The sequence below is a fragment of the Cannabis sativa genome, chromosome 8 (assembly GCF_029168945.1).
Source record: "Cannabis sativa cultivar Pink pepper isolate KNU-18-1 chromosome 8, ASM2916894v1, whole genome shotgun sequence".
NCBI classification, from domain to species: domain Eukaryota; kingdom Viridiplantae; phylum Streptophyta; class Magnoliopsida; order Rosales; family Cannabaceae; genus Cannabis; species Cannabis sativa.
Window position 1 is genome coordinate 40,157,653 of NC_083608.1, and position 17,963 is coordinate 40,175,615.

The window sequence follows — 17,963 nt, forward strand, 5'->3', positions numbered from 1 at the left end:
ATCAATAAAACAGAAGTAAGGTTTTGGTTCATAAATTCATACACAATTCAGAAAATAACAAGTAATGACATATGTTATAGAAATACTAAATCTAACATAGTTTATTTTCCAAGGTATTTCAACAAACTGATACAGTGTCCCGTTTAGGCGAGAGTCAAAGCATCATTCATTGAATAGAGTTGTCAGCTCATCTAAAATGATAACCATTCTAGCAACCTTTTATTCGATCAAGATTGGAATTCAGCGTTGTCCCGTTTAGGCGAGAGTCAAGGCAATTCTATCTTATGAGCTTCCACCATTGTTTCATAACTTGCAAGTCAAGTATGGTCGCCACCATTAGGGTGATCTATACCATACAAAACACTTACAAACTACTTATCATGCGAGGTTAAACGGTGCGAAATTGCTAATGAACGTTCCTCCATTAGGGAGGATTACTCACTAAAACAAACGCGGTGTAAAACCCACAATGGAGATCGAATATCTCTTGATTAAAAGCTCATTATTTAAAAAATAATATATGTATTTTGTATAATCATTTAAATTCGATATTATAATAATGAAAAATTACAAACTAAAGTTGGTTTAAATAAAATCAACTTTAATTAATTTTCAATTATTATTTAAATTTGAAAAATAAATTCAAATAAATATCGAATAAGTTCCATAATATAATAATGAAAAATTAAAAATCAAAATTGATTTAAATAAAAAATCAACTTTAATTAATTTTCAATTATTAATTAAATTCAAAAAATAATTTGAATATAAAATGGAACAAATTTGAAAATATCTTGTTTAAGTTGTTTCAGAAGAATCTAAAAAATCAACTTAAATATCTTTCAAATCAGATTTAATTAAATTCAAAATTAAGTTGTAACCACTTAATTTTGTAGATATTTTAAGTTAATATTCAAAAAGATATTAACCTAAAAATATCTAAAATATTCCATTTTAAGTTAATATTTGAAAAATATCAACTTAAAAAAAAAATATCTAAAGAATCTTAATAACCAATTCCTAAAATTCCTCAACTTAATTTTGAAATTTTGAATTCAAAAGATATTCAGATTTAAGTTGGTTAGTTATGGATAACTAAATATCAACTTAAATAGAAATATTTAATGAAAAATTTAAAATAAGTTCCAGAAAGAATCTAGATGGTTATAATTCTATATTTAATTAAATACAAGAAAATACATATAGTTTAGCTTAGAATATAAAATTCTTTAAACTATGATTTTCTAAATTAATTTCAAAATAAATGAAATTAATTATGTTGCTAATTCAATTTTAATTAGGTTAAACTAGTGTAATTAACCTAGTACAGTCATTCAAATCAGGCAAATGGGCCTTCACAATTGGGGTAGTTTGTGTGAGGGGGTGCTGGGTTCAGTATGTCGTACCCACTTCTATGGCTCCCAACTCTCACACAAGGCCCAAAAGAGAGGAATTTAACCTTAATAAGAACAACTGTTATTAATTGAATAGGCCCAAAAACTAAATGGGCCTAAATAAATCCTATCAAGAACTATGATAATTTATTTTAGCAACATTAACCTATATGCATCTATAATAAAATTAAACACATAGGCTCACACAGGCACACTTTGGATGGGTCCTATCATGTTGCTAGGTCATACACAGATGAAAGAAGATTGTAAATTATACCTGTTACAAATTATTATCTTGACCAAGGGAGCCATCAGATCATTAGATCTGGCAAAAGGTAACCATGGCTATTTGCAATCAAGTAATAATAGGTTTTGAAAACTTACACATAAGTTAAAACACATACTCCTGCAACATGGTTAGCTGGATAGTTGGAAGTAGGATTTATTTAATTTTAAATAAATAATTTCGAATACATAAATAATTAAATAAAAAAAAATATTTTAATATTCGAAAAAAAATTTAAATTTCGAAAAATAAAAAAATTTAAAATTAAACCTACTTTTATCTTATATCTATTTAAAATTACATGATTATAAATATCTTATTTTAAATTTAAATAAGGTCAAAATATCTAAAAAGATAATAAAAAAAATCTTAAAAGATAAGATATTTTAAAATATCTTAAAAGATTTTATAAATATCTTAAGAGATATTTTTAAAATATCTTAAAAGATATTATAAATATCTTATAAAATCTGACCTTAAATTTTAAAAAAAATATAATCAAATTTAAAAATAAGATAGATTTTAAGCAAAAAGATAAATACTAATTCTATTCAAATTCAAATTACACTAATATCTTGAATTAATTTAAAAAAAAATAAATTAATTCAAAATGATAATTAGAATTGAATTAGGAATAGTAATAGTATATATACAAAACCATACAAAAAATTGGAAGTTAATTCCATGAAAAAGTATGAAAAATTGAAGAAAAAGGAAAAAATTCGAAATTGTACGGACAGTTCTGCGATCGCAGAAAAATATCAGCACAGCCCCAATTTTGTCAAATCTTCAAAAAATCATAACTAATTCAAATAAAATCCAAATTGAGTTCTGTAAAAGGCTAACTTGCTTAATGTTTTCCATACTATCCAATAAAAATAATTCCAGAAACGAAATCACAATTATTTTTCACGAAAATTTCACAAACATCAATCATTCATCAAATAACACTCAATACAACATGATACCATCCAAAGAACATACAAACAATCGTTTTAAAGTCCAAATTTCATGTAAGTAAATCAATTACCATGGCTCTGATACCAGTTGTTGGTTATTATTTTACCAGGATCTTAGATCTACTCACAAGTATGTTTATTAACATCCTAAATATGAACTTTCTAAAACGATAAATTAAACACATATAAAGTTTAAGAAACCTTACATTGGGTGCAGCGGAATATAATGACTCCTTCCGTTCAGATCTCTAACCCTTGATTCCTTTCTGTAGCAGAGTATTATCAAGATCTGAACCTGGATCTTCTTCTCTGAATCCTTGATGCTGAATCTCCTTTGCTGATGATCTTTCTTCACGATCTTCCTCACTATGATTGAGGTATTGCTTGATGTGTGTGGGCACTACTCTAATCACTAAGAGAGGTTCGAAATATAGAGGAAGAATAGAGAGAGAGTGGCGGCTAGAGAAGAGAGTGGAGGCTCAGGTTTTTCTAATTCAGAAAGTGTAATTTTCCTGAAGCATTCACTATCTATTTATAGCATTCCACTAGGGTTAGATTTGAATTATATGGCATTAAAATAATGAAAAAAATCAATTTAAAATACCTATAAAGGTGGCCGGCCATGGCTTAGGTGGACTGGGCCTTGATTTTTGCAATTTTTCAATTTTAACACCTTTTGTATCTGATTTTCTCAAAAATGCCAATTTCTTAATTCAATCATTTAAATGCCAATTCTAACTATTTAATAACTATAAATAATTATTAAATAATATTGTCATTTATCATATTTATTAATTGAACCATACAAAGTATCATAATTAACAAATATGCCCCTATTAACTCTTTCTTTACCATTTCGACCTTACTTAGTGAAAATTTCACAAATAGACATAGTCTAATTCGTGAATTATAATTGATTAATCAAAACCAATTACATGAGTCTTACAAGCAATATTATCTCAACTAGTGGGGGGACCATGGGTCTATATAACTGAGCTTCCAATAAGTAGATCAAGAATTTAGCACTAAAATTCACTAACTTATTAATTCTTCGTTGAATCCACGCATAGAACTTAGAATTGCACTCTCAGTATATAGAATGCTCTATATGTTCCACCATATAGACACATCATTAGTTATCCATTGTTATAATCCTAATGTGATCAATGATCCTCTATATGAATGATCTACACAGTAAAGGGATTAAATTACCGTAACACCCTACTATGTATTTTATCCTTAAAACACTTGACCCCGTATAAATGATATTTCAGCTTATGTGAAATGAGATCTCCACCATTTATTTTCGTTTGGTCAAGCTCGAAGGAAATCATCCTTTGCTTACTATTCGCCAGGTAGAAGCTATAGATTCCATGTTTATGCTAGCGCTGCCACTCAATTGCACTACCGTGTTCCCAAAGAGTATGTATCACCCTGACCTAAAAGTAGGCTTAACTAACAATTCAAAGGAACACGAATAGCCTTTCAAGATTGAGCCTAATCATAACAGGATTAAGATCATTTGATCTAGGATCAACTTGGCGATATTGACTTGAATAGATTTTACGGTAAGTTTAATTAAATCTAAGTCAAAGTTCAATATCGGTCCCTTCCGATGCATACTCCATGCATCCAACCTAAGCTTTACTTTAACCAATGTTCTGGAAAGAACATAGTATTTCTCCAAATACAAGTAAACTCTTGTTGTAGATTATCATATCAGTAAAACCCTGTGTCTGATAAATCTAGGAAACTTTATTCACATAGTCATGTTTACTTTCCAATGTGATGACAGCACAATAAACATGATCAAGTATGTGAAAAGGGTTTAAGATGAATTTATAAATCAATTAGACAAGCAATTGATAAAGTGAGCCAAAACATACACAAATGAATGAAAAATACTTCTGTTTCTTTATTGATGTTGAATAAAATAGATTACATTGAAATGGAGTTTTATTTAGGGCATAAAACCTAACAGAGAGGCCCCTCAAAATCAACCTGATCCATCTATAAGGCGACCATGGGGGAGGCCCTGAGGTTCTAGAATTAGAAGACAAGGAAACAACCAAGGGAATCCCTCAGACACTCATGAAGAACAACCTGAAAAATGTGAGAGATATCTCAATGGATGGAGAAAACCCACAAAAGCAAGAAATTAAGAGACTCAACGTGACAATCTAGGAACTTCCCATTTGCAAACCAAGAGAATGAACAACCTAATGTACTAGAGTATTCTTGCATGAATACAAATGCTAGGCAGATGAGACCTAGAAACCATGAAATTTTGCAGCATGATGTGAGAAATGCTAGAAATCAGCCTGGGACAGGTCGACCCCAAGGCGTCCACAAAGGCCTAATTGCAACGATAGAGATAGTACAGTCACTTACAAGAGTAGGGGCCAGTTGTGTGTCAAATCTCTTCCGAAGGATAAGGCCAATGCAAGAAGAGTCACAAGAAACTGGCTCGAGTACAGATCCAAGTGGATCAAGGTTGAGGACCCGCAGGCACAGCAGATCAACCCAAACTCATGCCCATGACAGGAGAACACGAGATGAAGGTGGATCACGACATTATTATCACAGTGCTTGAGAGAGTATTAGTAATTCTTAAAGTTACCAATCTAAAAGTTACTCGATGACAAGATCTCTGAGTAATTATGATCAAAGGCATCGCGACCCTGATCTTCGCGAGCAACTAAACCGAAGACAACTTGACTTACGCTAGCACTTAATCGTAATGCACCAGATTTGCGCAATCGATTAAATCAAAATACAGGCGGGCAACAACTAATGGGGCAGTATCCCGTGGATATGAGTAATAAGTTGGAAGATAATTAAGTTCAGAAATACCAGGGTAGAGAATATGGGAAATTATCGGGATACGACTCAGACGAAGAAACAGAACCATTCCACTGATATTTGAATTCATAATTTCCTCAAGGATTCAAAAACCCACATGTTGCATAGTATGATGGTACAAATGATCATGTGGCACACCTGAACAACTTCGATACCATAATGTGAGCAAGCAATACTTTAAACAACTTACAATGCATATTATTCCCAACCTCCCTAACAAGGGCTGCAAGTAGTTGGTTTGACAACTTCACTAACCATTCCATTACTTCCTAAAAATAATTATCAAAGGACTTCGAATCTACAAGAATTGTCATATTTGATCCTTATTGGTGATGCACCTTCAAGTATTTTTAATTGTATTTCTAGAATGGTGGCGATGTTATTCATTTCCAAAAAATTACAAGTTAGTGTTTTAAGATCTTGGTACGAGAAATCTCTTGGTATTAGTATATTTGTGACTTCATAATCTGTGTATAAGTATTTGTCCACAAAATTTTCTATTATAGTAAAATACCACCAATAAAGATTCCATGATTCTGTTATATATTTATGGTTCCATGACATTATTATAGAACATATTAATAGGTTTAGATAGAAGCAATCAAACATTATATTAGTTATATATTTAGTATCTCATCAGGTAGGATAACTTACTGGTTTTTTAATTTGTTGTTGTGTGAATGATATTCCAAGAACTGTCATCAATATCCTTCTTCTTCTTCATCTTCTTTATCTTTTATTTTTTTTTCTATGTACAGAGCTTGAAGGTAATATCTCACTAATTTAATGGTGAAAGTGCGAATGATCGAAGGAAACTTTATTGTTTTCTGTTTGAAAGTTTATTTCATGAGAAATTATTGGTTGAATCTCACGATCGAAGGTTTGTCTCAATAGCTTCGAGTGAAATTTCAATGGCGGTTTGCTTTAGTTGTAAGGGTGCATAAAATATGGGTCAAATCATTTAATTCAGACAACCCAACCCAATTTTCGTAATAAAGTGTTATGTTAAGAGTAGGCTATAACTCATTAGGCTAAAAAGTGATAGGTCGTATAATTATGGATTGGTTATGGGTTGGACACACTCTAACTCTATATAGCCCAAACCAACCTATTTATTTAGAGACATTCCAAATTTGAGACAACTTTCATGTATAAAATATAATTTACATTCACAAAATATATGCAAATATACATTTTATATTTTAATAAATAAATTATATGATTATGATAACCTTAGAAAGTGAACTAACCAAAACACATTACTAACATGTAGTCTAAACAGTCTTATATAAAAAATATTTATAAACTATGTAACTACTAAAAAAAATATTTCTAATAACCAAACTAACTACAAAATATCTCTAACTAAATTAACTAATAAAAATTTAAAACAAAAAATCAATAATAAAAAAAAATTCTCAAATCATACTATATATATGTGCTATAAACTATTCGTATTTATTAAACTTATACATATATCATATCATCTCAAAGATATTATCATCCCTCATAGAGCATACAATTCTTCTTTTCTAAGCATATATATATATATATATATATATATATATATACATATCATCCTTGTCACACAGGGGCGGACTTACATAGAAGCGAGGCGGGCAGCCACCCCCTTGAAACAAAAATTAAGAAAAAATATATATTTTAATTATTTACGACATATATTTTTAATAAAAGGTAATACTTAGAGGTACAATATTAGATTTAGTGTAATGATTAAGCTAGATAGCATATACATTAGAGGACAAGGGTTTAATTCCCACCAAGAGCATTTTTTTAAGTTTACTTTTGCCCTTGCCTTACCAAAAAAAAATTATGCACTCCCTCACTTTAAATCTTAAGTCTGCCACTGTTGTCATATATAGTAGTAGGTTATAATGTCATGCATATACAAAAGAGATATTGGTGGAAAACTACTAAACTTTATATTTTTTTAATACTTAACCACAAAAATTAATTTTTTGGAGACAAAACTACCTAAACTCCCATTCTATTTTGCTTTTTTACCTCTCCGTCCAAGAATCTCAATTAATTGTCATGGTGGACAACTGAAGTGTATACTAATGTACACGTGTCACGTTTTTAGTGGTCCACATAATATTAATTATTAAATACTATAAAAATAATTTTCAAATTATAAAAATATATTTTATTTTATTTTATTCTTTTATTTTATTTTTCTTTTCTTTTTTCTTTTCTTTTCTTTTCTTTCTTTTTCTCTTTTTCTACATCTTCCACAGGCCACACCCACCGAAACCTAGCCCTCCTCTTTGTGCAACAGCCTTCCCCAGCTCCAAAGGAACTATCGCCAACAATCCTCAGCCCAAAAAGCCACACCATTATTATCCCCAACCCCGAGAAACCCAAACCCCCAATGACACTTCCCTCTTGTGTCGTCGATCCCCCATTTCTTTTGTCGTCTCTCTATTTCTCATCGACGAAAAGGGCGAACAGAGGTTGGAGCTTCGACTGGGCTTCGATCGATGGTGGTGAGGGCTTCGCCTGGTGCTCTCCATCCGTCATAGAGATTTGGTTTGGGGGTTTTTGAGGGCACCGAAGCTCACTGCGAGCTTCATCTTCATCTGAACAACACCGCCGCACAATAGAGAGGTGAGAGAGAGAGAGAGAGAGAGAGAGGAAGAAGGAATGGAATTAGGGTTGGGCGTTTATTCTCGCACACAACAAAAGAAGAAGAAAAAAAAAAGAAAAAAAGATTTATTTATTTATTTATTGTTTGGTCTTGCACGCAACAGAATAAGAAGAAAAGAGAAAAAAAAAAAAGAAAAAGAAAGAAAGAAAGAAAAAAGAAAAGGAAAGAATAAAATAAAATAAAATATATTTTTTATAATTTATTTATTTTTTATAATTTTTAAATTATTTTATAATATTTTAATAATTAATATTACGTAAACTACTAAAAACGTGACACATGTATATTAGTATACACTTCAGCTGTCCACCATGGCTATTAACTGAGATCTTTAGATAGAAGGGTAAAGAGTAAAACAGAATGAGAGCTTAAGTAGTTTTGCTCCAAAAAATCAATTTTTGTAGTTAAGTGTAAAAAATATAAAGTTGAGGTGGTTTTGCACATTGTCTTCCACATATACTTAGAAAGCAAATTTATTAAAAATGATACTAATGATAATGATAAGTATAAGTGAGATACGGTGATAACATCAATTTTGAATATAACGACAATTATAAGTGAGATACAATTATAACAACAGTTTTGAAATTATATGCAATTATCTTTTTTTTTAGATATCTAATTGGTGTGAGAATTTTTAGATTTCTAATCTTTTATTTATTAAATAAAAAATTTTATAATGACTTATTTCAAATTTTTTAGAGTTCTATAGAGATTTATCTATTTTGTAAAAAAAAAAATATTATATTCTTTAAAACCTCTAAAAATACTTAAACTAATATATAATGTATTATTTTTTTTATCGAAATTTTAAAAAAATAATAAAACAAATAAATAAGGCTTTATGTATCGAATTTAAAAAGTAATAGATTTTTTTACCTTTTATTTAATTAAAAAAGAACACATTATTTTTCATTAAATTTTTAACATTTTTTATTCTAATTTTATTTATATAATTATGACGAAACAAAATATAACCCCAACAAAACGCGGCTTCCTACTAAATATGAAATGTTGTTTAACATGGCCAAAGAATAGTTTATTGTTGGGCATTTTACAAAAATACTGGATTTGGGGTAATACTTTTCAATTTTACTGCCACACGGCAGAATTACCATTTATACTGTCCTCCCCTTTTTTTTTTTCTTTTATACTGTCAATACCAAAACAAAAGTATGAGGCCTCCATCTTTGACAATCACAGACATAACCACCACAACAACACCAGGACAACCGGAAAATAACCATTAATTCCGACAAGATTAAACAAAAGCAGTAAAATCGACGTCAATAAATAATCATGGAAAAACAACGGTAAAACAACACTAAAACAATCAAACAAAACAAAAGAAAAAAATGATTAAAAAAAACAAACAATCTGCTGCACAACCTCAACACCAGATGCAAAATCAACTATATTTGCAAGTCTATTCCTAGAAAATTATAATAAAAAAAAACTACTAAAACAACACTGAAACAACACAAAAACAAATGAAGCAAATATAACTACACTTAGAAAAAATATAAAAGAAACACACACCTCAAAACTCTCTTGTGAGTGAGCTCGTCAAATATATTTATAGGATAACCAAAAGAAAAAAACCACAAAAATAGCCAAAGAGAACGAAGAAGAAATGTATTTATAGCCTCCATCTTCCACACTCACAGACATAACCATCACAACAACACGAGAACACCCAGAAAATACCTATTAATTCCAGCGAGATGGAGCAAGGGCAGTGAAATCGGCATCAAATAAATAAATCATGAAAAACAACAGTAAAACAATACTAAAACAATACTAAAACAAATAAAACAATAAAAGAAAAAAATGATCAAAAATTAACTATGTTGTGCACATCCTCAATACTAAATGCACTATATTTGCAAGAAAAGTTCTAGAAAATTAGAACAAAAAAAAACCACACTAACTCTTATATTTTCAAAAAAAAAACATAACTAAGAACTTCAAAAAATTAAAAAAAGAAAAAAAAAAAAAAAAGAAGAAGAAGAAGAAAAGAAAAGAAGATGAAGAAGAAGAACTGAACATGAAAAAAAAAATAAAAATCATGAAAAACAACAGTAGAACAATACTAAAACAACGGTAAAGATGAAGAAAAAAAAATTTGAAGAAGAAGATGAATATTAGAACATGGGGGTGAGATTTATGTGGAAAGCTAGAAGATAAAGATGATGAAGAAGATGAATCGTGAGAAAGGGGAGTGAGATTTTTAAATCTATTTAAATAAAAGAAAAAGAGTGAGACATGGGGTGTGATTTTTAAATTTATTTAAATAAAAGAAAAAGTAAAACATGTCACTTCTATGACACATCCCATCAACCTTTTCATCAAAATAATAATTATTAAATTATCTCAAAAAATAATAATTATTAAATATTAAAAATAATAAATAATAATTTTTACATCCATTAAAATAAAAAATTAAATAAATAACTTGAGCTCATGTCCCAATCAATCAAAAAAAAACAAAACAATAACATAAAATTGTTGGCAGTACACTGCCGAAAAAAAAAAGGAAAAAAAAAACAGTATAAAAGTTAATTTGAGCGTGTAACAGTATAAAAGAAAAAAATTGGGAAAAAACAGTAATCTGTGTAAATTTCCCTGTTTCTATTAGAATATTGTTAAACTGGGCTCATTTAAAAGGAAAGTGGGCTATTAGTTAGGGCCCATATTTTCGTTCAGTGATTGACCCAGAACCTTCGAGAGAGTGACTTTTAAAAGTCCTGTCTTATTTGATGTTTGTCTACTTCGATTGAAAATTGAATACTTGAGTCTCTTAACCAACAAGTTATAAAAGTTTGGAGTTCTGAGTTTTGGTTTCTCATTCATCTGAAACAAAATATCTCATTCCGTACGATCGAACAGAGAGAGAGAGATGGATTTTGAGCTGAGAAGAGCGAGAGAGAAGTTGCAGAAGGAGCAGAAGGAGCGGAAGGATAAGGCCAAGCTGAAAGCCGATAGGGAGAAGAAGGCTAAAGAACAGGCCCAGAAGCAAAGGGAAGCCATTGAAGCTGCTCAGAGATCCAGACGCCTTGATGCTGCTGAAGCCCAACTCAAGGTTCTTATTTCTCCCTCTTCTTATGTTCAGATAAAATAAATTGGGTTTGAAATATTTCACCCATTTTTATTTTCCTTGTTTGATGAATTATTTGGTTACTTATAGAATTTTTAGAAGAAGGGGAATTATAATTCTTGTTACTTTATTTTCATTTTCTTGAATAAAATTCATGAGAATTAGAACAAATAGATAGGCACACATTAATCTCATAATTTTTCATTTGATAAATTAAAGAGCGTTTTGTAACAATGAAGATAAAATTGAAAGAAAATTCTAGAAGAGACTTTGTTTACATAGCTATAATTCTACAAATAAAAGGGGCAGAAGAAAAAGTAGAAAGCTGGAATTAGAATTAATATTTAAATACATATGCAACGGTCTTGATGTATATTTATTTGTTGATGTATTGTATGACTTTTGTAGTGATTTGTCTTATTTACTTGTCTTGCACCTTAACTCAATGCCTTCTCAAATTTTTTCAGGCTGATCAACTAACGGAAGAAAGTTTACTTGCTGGGAGGGGAATCATGTTTTATCGTCTACTGGAAGCTGTACCTTTTCAGGGTAATGGAGATAAGATAAAACTTCCACCATCTTGCTTCAACGAATTGTCTGATCAAGGAGCTTTTGACAAGGGACCTCTGTACTTCCAGCTGTCCCCAGTTAAAGAAGAGGGTTCGTTAAACACCAATGCTGCTGATCAGGAAAGTCATCGGACCACTCATTCAGGTGTTTTGGAGTTCACTGCAGAAGAAGGTTTTGTTGGGCTTCCTCCTCACGTTTGGCAGAATTTATTTGCAACAGACACATTGACTAGTCATATGATTGAAATTCGTTATGCGTGGCTACCAAAAGGTACTTATGCTAAACTTCAACCTGATAGGGTTGGCTTTTCTGATTTGCCCAACCACAAGGCTATCCTAGAGACCAGCCTTCGGCAGCATGCCACCCTTTCTCAGGATGACTTGTTCACTGTCAACTATGGGGAGCTTACATACAAGTTACGAGTCCTTGAGTTGAAACCTTCTACAAGTGTATCTGTCCTAGAAACTGATATTGAAGTAGATATAATTAGCCCTGATTCAGCTGCTGAGCAATCAGAGAAGAATGTATTAAAACCACTCACATTTGGAGAGCCAGATTCTGGCATTGTTGATGAAGGAAATTACATGTATTACAAGTTCTCAGTAGACAATAATATTTGGGAGATAGTTTCTTCTGGGGCTGCTCGAGTTGAGGTTAGGATAGACGCAGAGACTGATGGTGGAGATACCGATCTTTATGTATCCAGGCATCCTCTCATATTTCCTACCCAGCACCAGCATGAATGGTCTTCCTATGATATTGGTTCGAAGGCCTTGATCATTGCTTCTACAGATAAGAACTTCACAGCTGGTACTTATAGCATTGGCATTTATGGCTTTAAGGGAAAAACTAAGTACCATGTGTCAGTGAGTGTTCAGGATGACTGTAATCGTACAGTAGGTCAACAAGCTGTGTCTTCCTCTTCATCTACGGAGATGGATACTGTAGAGTGTAGGAACTGCAAGCGTCACATACCAAGTCGAACTATATCACTGCATGAAGCCTACTGTAGCAGACACAATGTTGTTTGTCAGCATGCAGGATGTGGAGTTGTTCTTAGAGTTGAGGAGGCCAAGAATCATGTTCATTGTGACAAATGTGGGCAAGCTTTTCAGCAGGGAGAAATGGAAAAGCACATGAAAGTCTTCCACGAGCCAGTTCGCTGCCCCTGCGGTATAGTCCTTGAGAAAGAACAAATGGTAAGCAATATTAGTGTCAAGTTTTCTGCCGTGAACTTTCTATTCTTATCTTTGCATTTTCTTCAAGACTTCATTTCATATTTTTATTTGCACATTCCAATTTTGTTGCATTAAGTTAATTTCATGCATTTGACTTGAGTTCAAGGTCATTCTTCTTCATGCCAATGCCTGTGTCAGATTCAAATTTTAGTTGTCATTTTGCATTCTGATAGGACAGCATAAACCATCAGAACTATCAAAAATCAATATGAAAAGATATTTGTTAGTATTGTTACTTTAAATATGGATTTGGCCGGACTTTGTTAGTATTGTTACTTTGATAGTTGGAAACTTCTGTTGAGATGACAAGGCTCAATTGCAATTGACTTGATTCTTCTAAACTAGTCGCATAATGTATGCCTGAAACTTGTGGCATCTTGCGAAAAGAAACTCAACACTGTTCTTATTGTTACGTTTTGCAGGTGCAACACCAAGCTTCGGCTTGCCCCTTGCGTCTAATTGTATGTAGATTTTGTGGGGACATGGTTCAAGCTGGAAGCTCTGCTGCCGATGCTCGAGACAGAATGAGAGGATTGTGTGAGCATGAAGGCGTTTGTGGGTCAAGAACTGCTCCATGTGATTCATGTGGTCGCTCTGTCATGTTAAAAGATATGGACATTCACCACATTGCTGTCCACCAAAAGAACTAAAAGCCAAGATTAAATAAATATTGTTATATTCATATGATTGGTTGAACTATATCATGAAGGGGGTTGAAATGAAAGAGGGCAATTGTGAATTTGTGATGATTGGTTGGTGGTGGTGGAGTTGTGAACTATTCTTAACATATATCTTGAATTCACTGATTATTATGTGGGCACCTGAAAGAGAGAATCTTGTCTTTCTTTCCGGATTTGCTATTGCATTTTCTTAGTTTATCATCTTAATAAGGGAGAGAGGAATATATTTGCCAGGTTGGTTGGATCGTGATTATATTTTGGATTATTATCTTAATATGGGTGGGAAATATTCTTAAAGAAAGAAAAGTTAAAGGCACCAATAATGTTTCAGTCTTCTATGCAATCACACAATGCCATATGGTAATGTGACATAATAGTTGTGTGTAGCTCATTCTGTCATGGAAATGTAATAGTACACTTTCAGCAGAAAAAAAAATGTAATAGTACACAATAATGAGAAGTAAAAATACATAGCTAAAATTAGGGGAAATTTACATCTCTACACTCAACATAGAAATCTCCATACACAATATAGAAATTTATTACTCTCATTTGTCATACAAAGTATAATATAACCAAATTTTAATTAGAGTTTTTGGTGCCAAATCTTTCTAATTATCATTTTATTTGTACTTAATTTTCTAAATTTAAATTTTGGTAGTAAAATTATTTGACACAGCTAACTGTCAATATGAGTTGTTTATATGTACTATGCATTTATATTCACATAATAAAAATAATATAAATTATTTTAAATTCGATCATAGATTAGAAAATTAAGAAAATAAGATAGTAATTACAATTAATAAATGAAAAGATATGTATATTTATTATATATAACTCTCTTCATTTGAATTCCATAATAACAATAGTAAAAACTTGCCAATTGAATTGTAGCTAGAAAATTGAAACTTGGATGTAAGACTTAGGACAAAGATGAAGATCTGGAAATATGAAAAAATATATTTCTCTAGGTCAAGTATTACAATGATTTTCCAACCCTTCTCTCACCTGGGAATGGGGTATTTATAGGTTTTAATGGCCTGAGATACACTTGTGGTCCTCAAGGCACAAGTTGGTCTTATGTTGCTGCGAGTAACAGGTGCATGAGGTGGTCTTGCGCCTTGTACCATTGTCGCGTGTCAAGTAGTCCCGAGTTGAAGGAGTAGTGGTTGTAGAGTACTTGTTGTAGGGACGTCATGGGCTACTTGTTCCATCTCACCAGTAGGCCACGATGAGGATGTGGCCGTACTCAGTCTCGTACCTCTCTACGTGCAAGCCTTGTCCTTTGATTCCTTCCTTAATAATTTCCTCTTCAACACGTATTCAAATTCTCACTTCTCTTCACATTTCTCAAACTCATTCACGGGTCTCGCACAACACGGCTTTCGTACAACACAGCTCGCACGTGAGCCTCGCACACACCGCTCGCATGCGAGCCCTTCACACACCACACACAGCTCACATTCGAGCCTCTCACACCTCGCATGCCACGGCTCGCATGCGGGTCTCCCACAGACATTTTGCATCACGACTTGCATGGACGTCTCGCATGCATCACGACGTGCGTGAATGCTCCACCACTTGCACAAAGGCTCCACGACTCACACAAATACTTCCTAGCTTGCACAAATGCTCCCTGACTTGCACAAATCCTCCCCGACTTGCACGAATGCTCCCCAACTTGCACAAAAGCACACCGGCTTGCACACCCCACTATCACATTTCAGTGGTCTTAGTATTTTGGCCATAACTTTCTCGATATATGTCGGAAGACGATTTAAAATGCGTTGGAAAGACAATCTATGAATTTTATGTTTATAAAAAGATCTAATTCTAAACGTATCAGTATGAAAATCCTCCAACAATTGCAACTTAGTAAGTTAGTCTTACTAGCTCTACACGCAAGCCTCGCACACACCACACACGTCTCGCATTCGAGCCCTTCACACACCACACACAACTCGCGTGTGAGACCCTCACACCTTGCATGTGGTTCTCACATGGACGTCTCGTACCACAACTCGCATGGATGTCTCGTATGCATCACGACTTGGACGAATGCTCCACCACTTGCACAAAGGCTCCACGACTCACACAAATGCTCCCCAGCTTGCAAAAATGCTTCCCGACTTGCACAAAGGCACACCGACTCGCACAAAGGCACACCGACTCGCACACAAGCACACTTTCTCGCACAAAGGCACACCGGCTTGCACACCTGGGGCTGAACATCGGGCGAGTTTACCGGGTTTTGGGTTTGCAGGTTTTGGGTTCACGGGTTTCGGGTTAAAAAAAATGAAACCGAACCCGGACCCGAATATGGCACGGGTTGGTGGGTTTCAGTTGGCCGGGTTGACCGGGTTGGCGGGTTGACCCAGTCAACTCGGTCATCTCTTTAAAAAAATTAATTTTCTATTTAAAACTAATAAAAATAACAATAAATTAAAATAAAATTTATATATTATTAAAAAATTATTATATTTTTCTGAATATAAATTATTTTATATAATATATATAAATTTTTAATAAAAAATTATATATAAAAATATATTTAGTTTATATTATTTAATAGAAAATAATTTTATAAAAAATAAAAAATAAGCTGAAAGAGATAGATTATCGTGGTGCCGTGGTGGTGTGTGGTGGGGTTGTGGGCGATGACGGACTGACGGAGTGGTGCGACGACGTGGGATGTGGGCGACTCGAGCGGACGGAGTCGTGGAGGAGGAGGAGCCGCCGATCCCTCCCCTGGGTCGTCGTCGGTCGTGGCGTGGCTGAGGTCTGCTGCTGGACGCTGGTGGCTGGTGGCTGGTGTGGTTGGTTGGGTGTGGGGTGGGAGGCTTGTTCGTGATCGTGAGGTCTGGTGTGGACTAGAGGCCGCTGAAATGATTTTTTAGGGCTACGGAAATGTAAATGATTTAGGGTTTTTTATTTTTTTAATTAATAATTTAATATATATAAAATGTAATAAAAAAAATAAAAATATATATAATATATTTATATACCGGGTTGGCGGGAAGTTCTTGGGTTCAACCCGAAACCCGGTACCCTTAAAATCTCAACCCGCGAACCCGCCCGAAGGGTACCAGGTTGAAATCGACCCGCCCAAAACTTTTTTTAAAAAAACAATTTACGAGTTCACTGGTTCGGGTTCGGGTCGAACCCGCTCAAAATGTTCAGTCCTATGCACACCCCACTGTCACATTTCAATGGTCTTTGTATTTTGGCCATAACTTTCTCAATATATGTTAGAATTAGACGATTCAAAATGCGTTAAAAAGATGAGAAATTGATCTATGGATTTTATGTGTATGAAAATATCTATATCTAAGCACATCATTATGAAAATCCTTCAAAAAATTTTACTTAGTAAGTTGGTCTTACTAATTCTACTCATGCCTGCCGACCTCTATCAAAAATACCTTAAATAATCACATATGTATGATGGACCTTTCAAAATCTTCATAGAGTAATGTCTCATCCTTTGTACTTTCTCAATTTACCCAATACTTTGCTTGTGGGTAACCATGAGTCCAGTCTCTGAAATGCTTGGACAAGTCTTCGAGAATTGTCAACACTGATTCTTGGAGTTAACACCAGGTTAACTGTTGACTAATCTCGTAAGTTAGGTTTGATCATTTTTGGAGTTAACACTTCCCCCAGTCTGTAAGAACTCTTTTTAAGTGTTCTTGTAGACTAAATTTGGTAAGCATCGTACCTCCAGCATGGTCTGTTTCTTTTGGTACTTGCGCCTTGAGATCTTTTATTTGAGGGAGCCTTTTGTTGTTTGGGCTTTCACAACCACTTTTCCAATGTAACCTAATTATAAAGGGAGTATAGACTCTTTGAGCAGTCTTGACCTTTTACTGGTTACTTATTTGATGTTAAGGGAGATGTATAGCCTCTTGGGCCGCGCTCAGTCTTTTTCAAATTTCATATTAAAGGTTAAGGGAGCTGTTTAGCCTCTTGGATTGCGCTCTGACTTTTTCAGTTTTGTGATGCTATTGAGGGAGCTTATAAAGCGGCGCTCGACCTCTTGCATTGCATTCGTGGCACTTAAAGTGCATTTTAAATGTAAAAAAATAGGTATTTGTTACGAAAATTATGAACAATACGCAAGTGCACGTAATCAAGTAGTAAACTCACACAGGTGAGGTCGAACCACAGGGAATTGGACTGAATACCACTAGATTAAATTTATGATTC

At 33.3% G+C, this 17,963-nt stretch overlaps 1 protein-coding gene across 1 annotated transcript; it reads left to right on the forward strand.

Moving 5' to 3' along the window:
• The first annotated feature begins 10,933 nt into the window (after positions 1–10,933).
• Positions 10,934–13,987, forward strand: LOC115699498 (uncharacterized). The gene is made up of 3 exons (XM_030626946.2): positions 10,934–11,251; positions 11,734–13,035; positions 13,497–13,987. The coding sequence occupies exons 1-3, from the start codon at positions 11,069–11,071 to the stop codon at positions 13,722–13,724; spliced, it is 1,713 nt and encodes a 570-aa protein (XP_030482806.2). The 5' UTR covers positions 10,934–11,068; the 3' UTR covers positions 13,725–13,987.
• The last annotated feature ends 3,976 nt before the right edge of the window (positions 13,988–17,963 follow it).

Bases quoted from the DNA above. Each gene is read 5' to 3' on its own strand.
- LOC115699498 (XM_030626946.2), top strand. From the start codon at position 11,069: ATGGATTTTGAGCTGAGAAGAGCGAGAGAGAAGTTGCAGAAGGAGCAG. The intron at 11,252-11,733 runs GTTCTTATTTCT...AAATTTTTTCAG, and splicing joins CTGCTGAAGCCCAACTCAAG to GCTGATCAACTAACGGAAGA. The intron at 13,036-13,496 runs GTAAGCAATATT...TACGTTTTGCAG, and splicing joins TCCTTGAGAAAGAACAAATG to GTGCAACACCAAGCTTCGGC.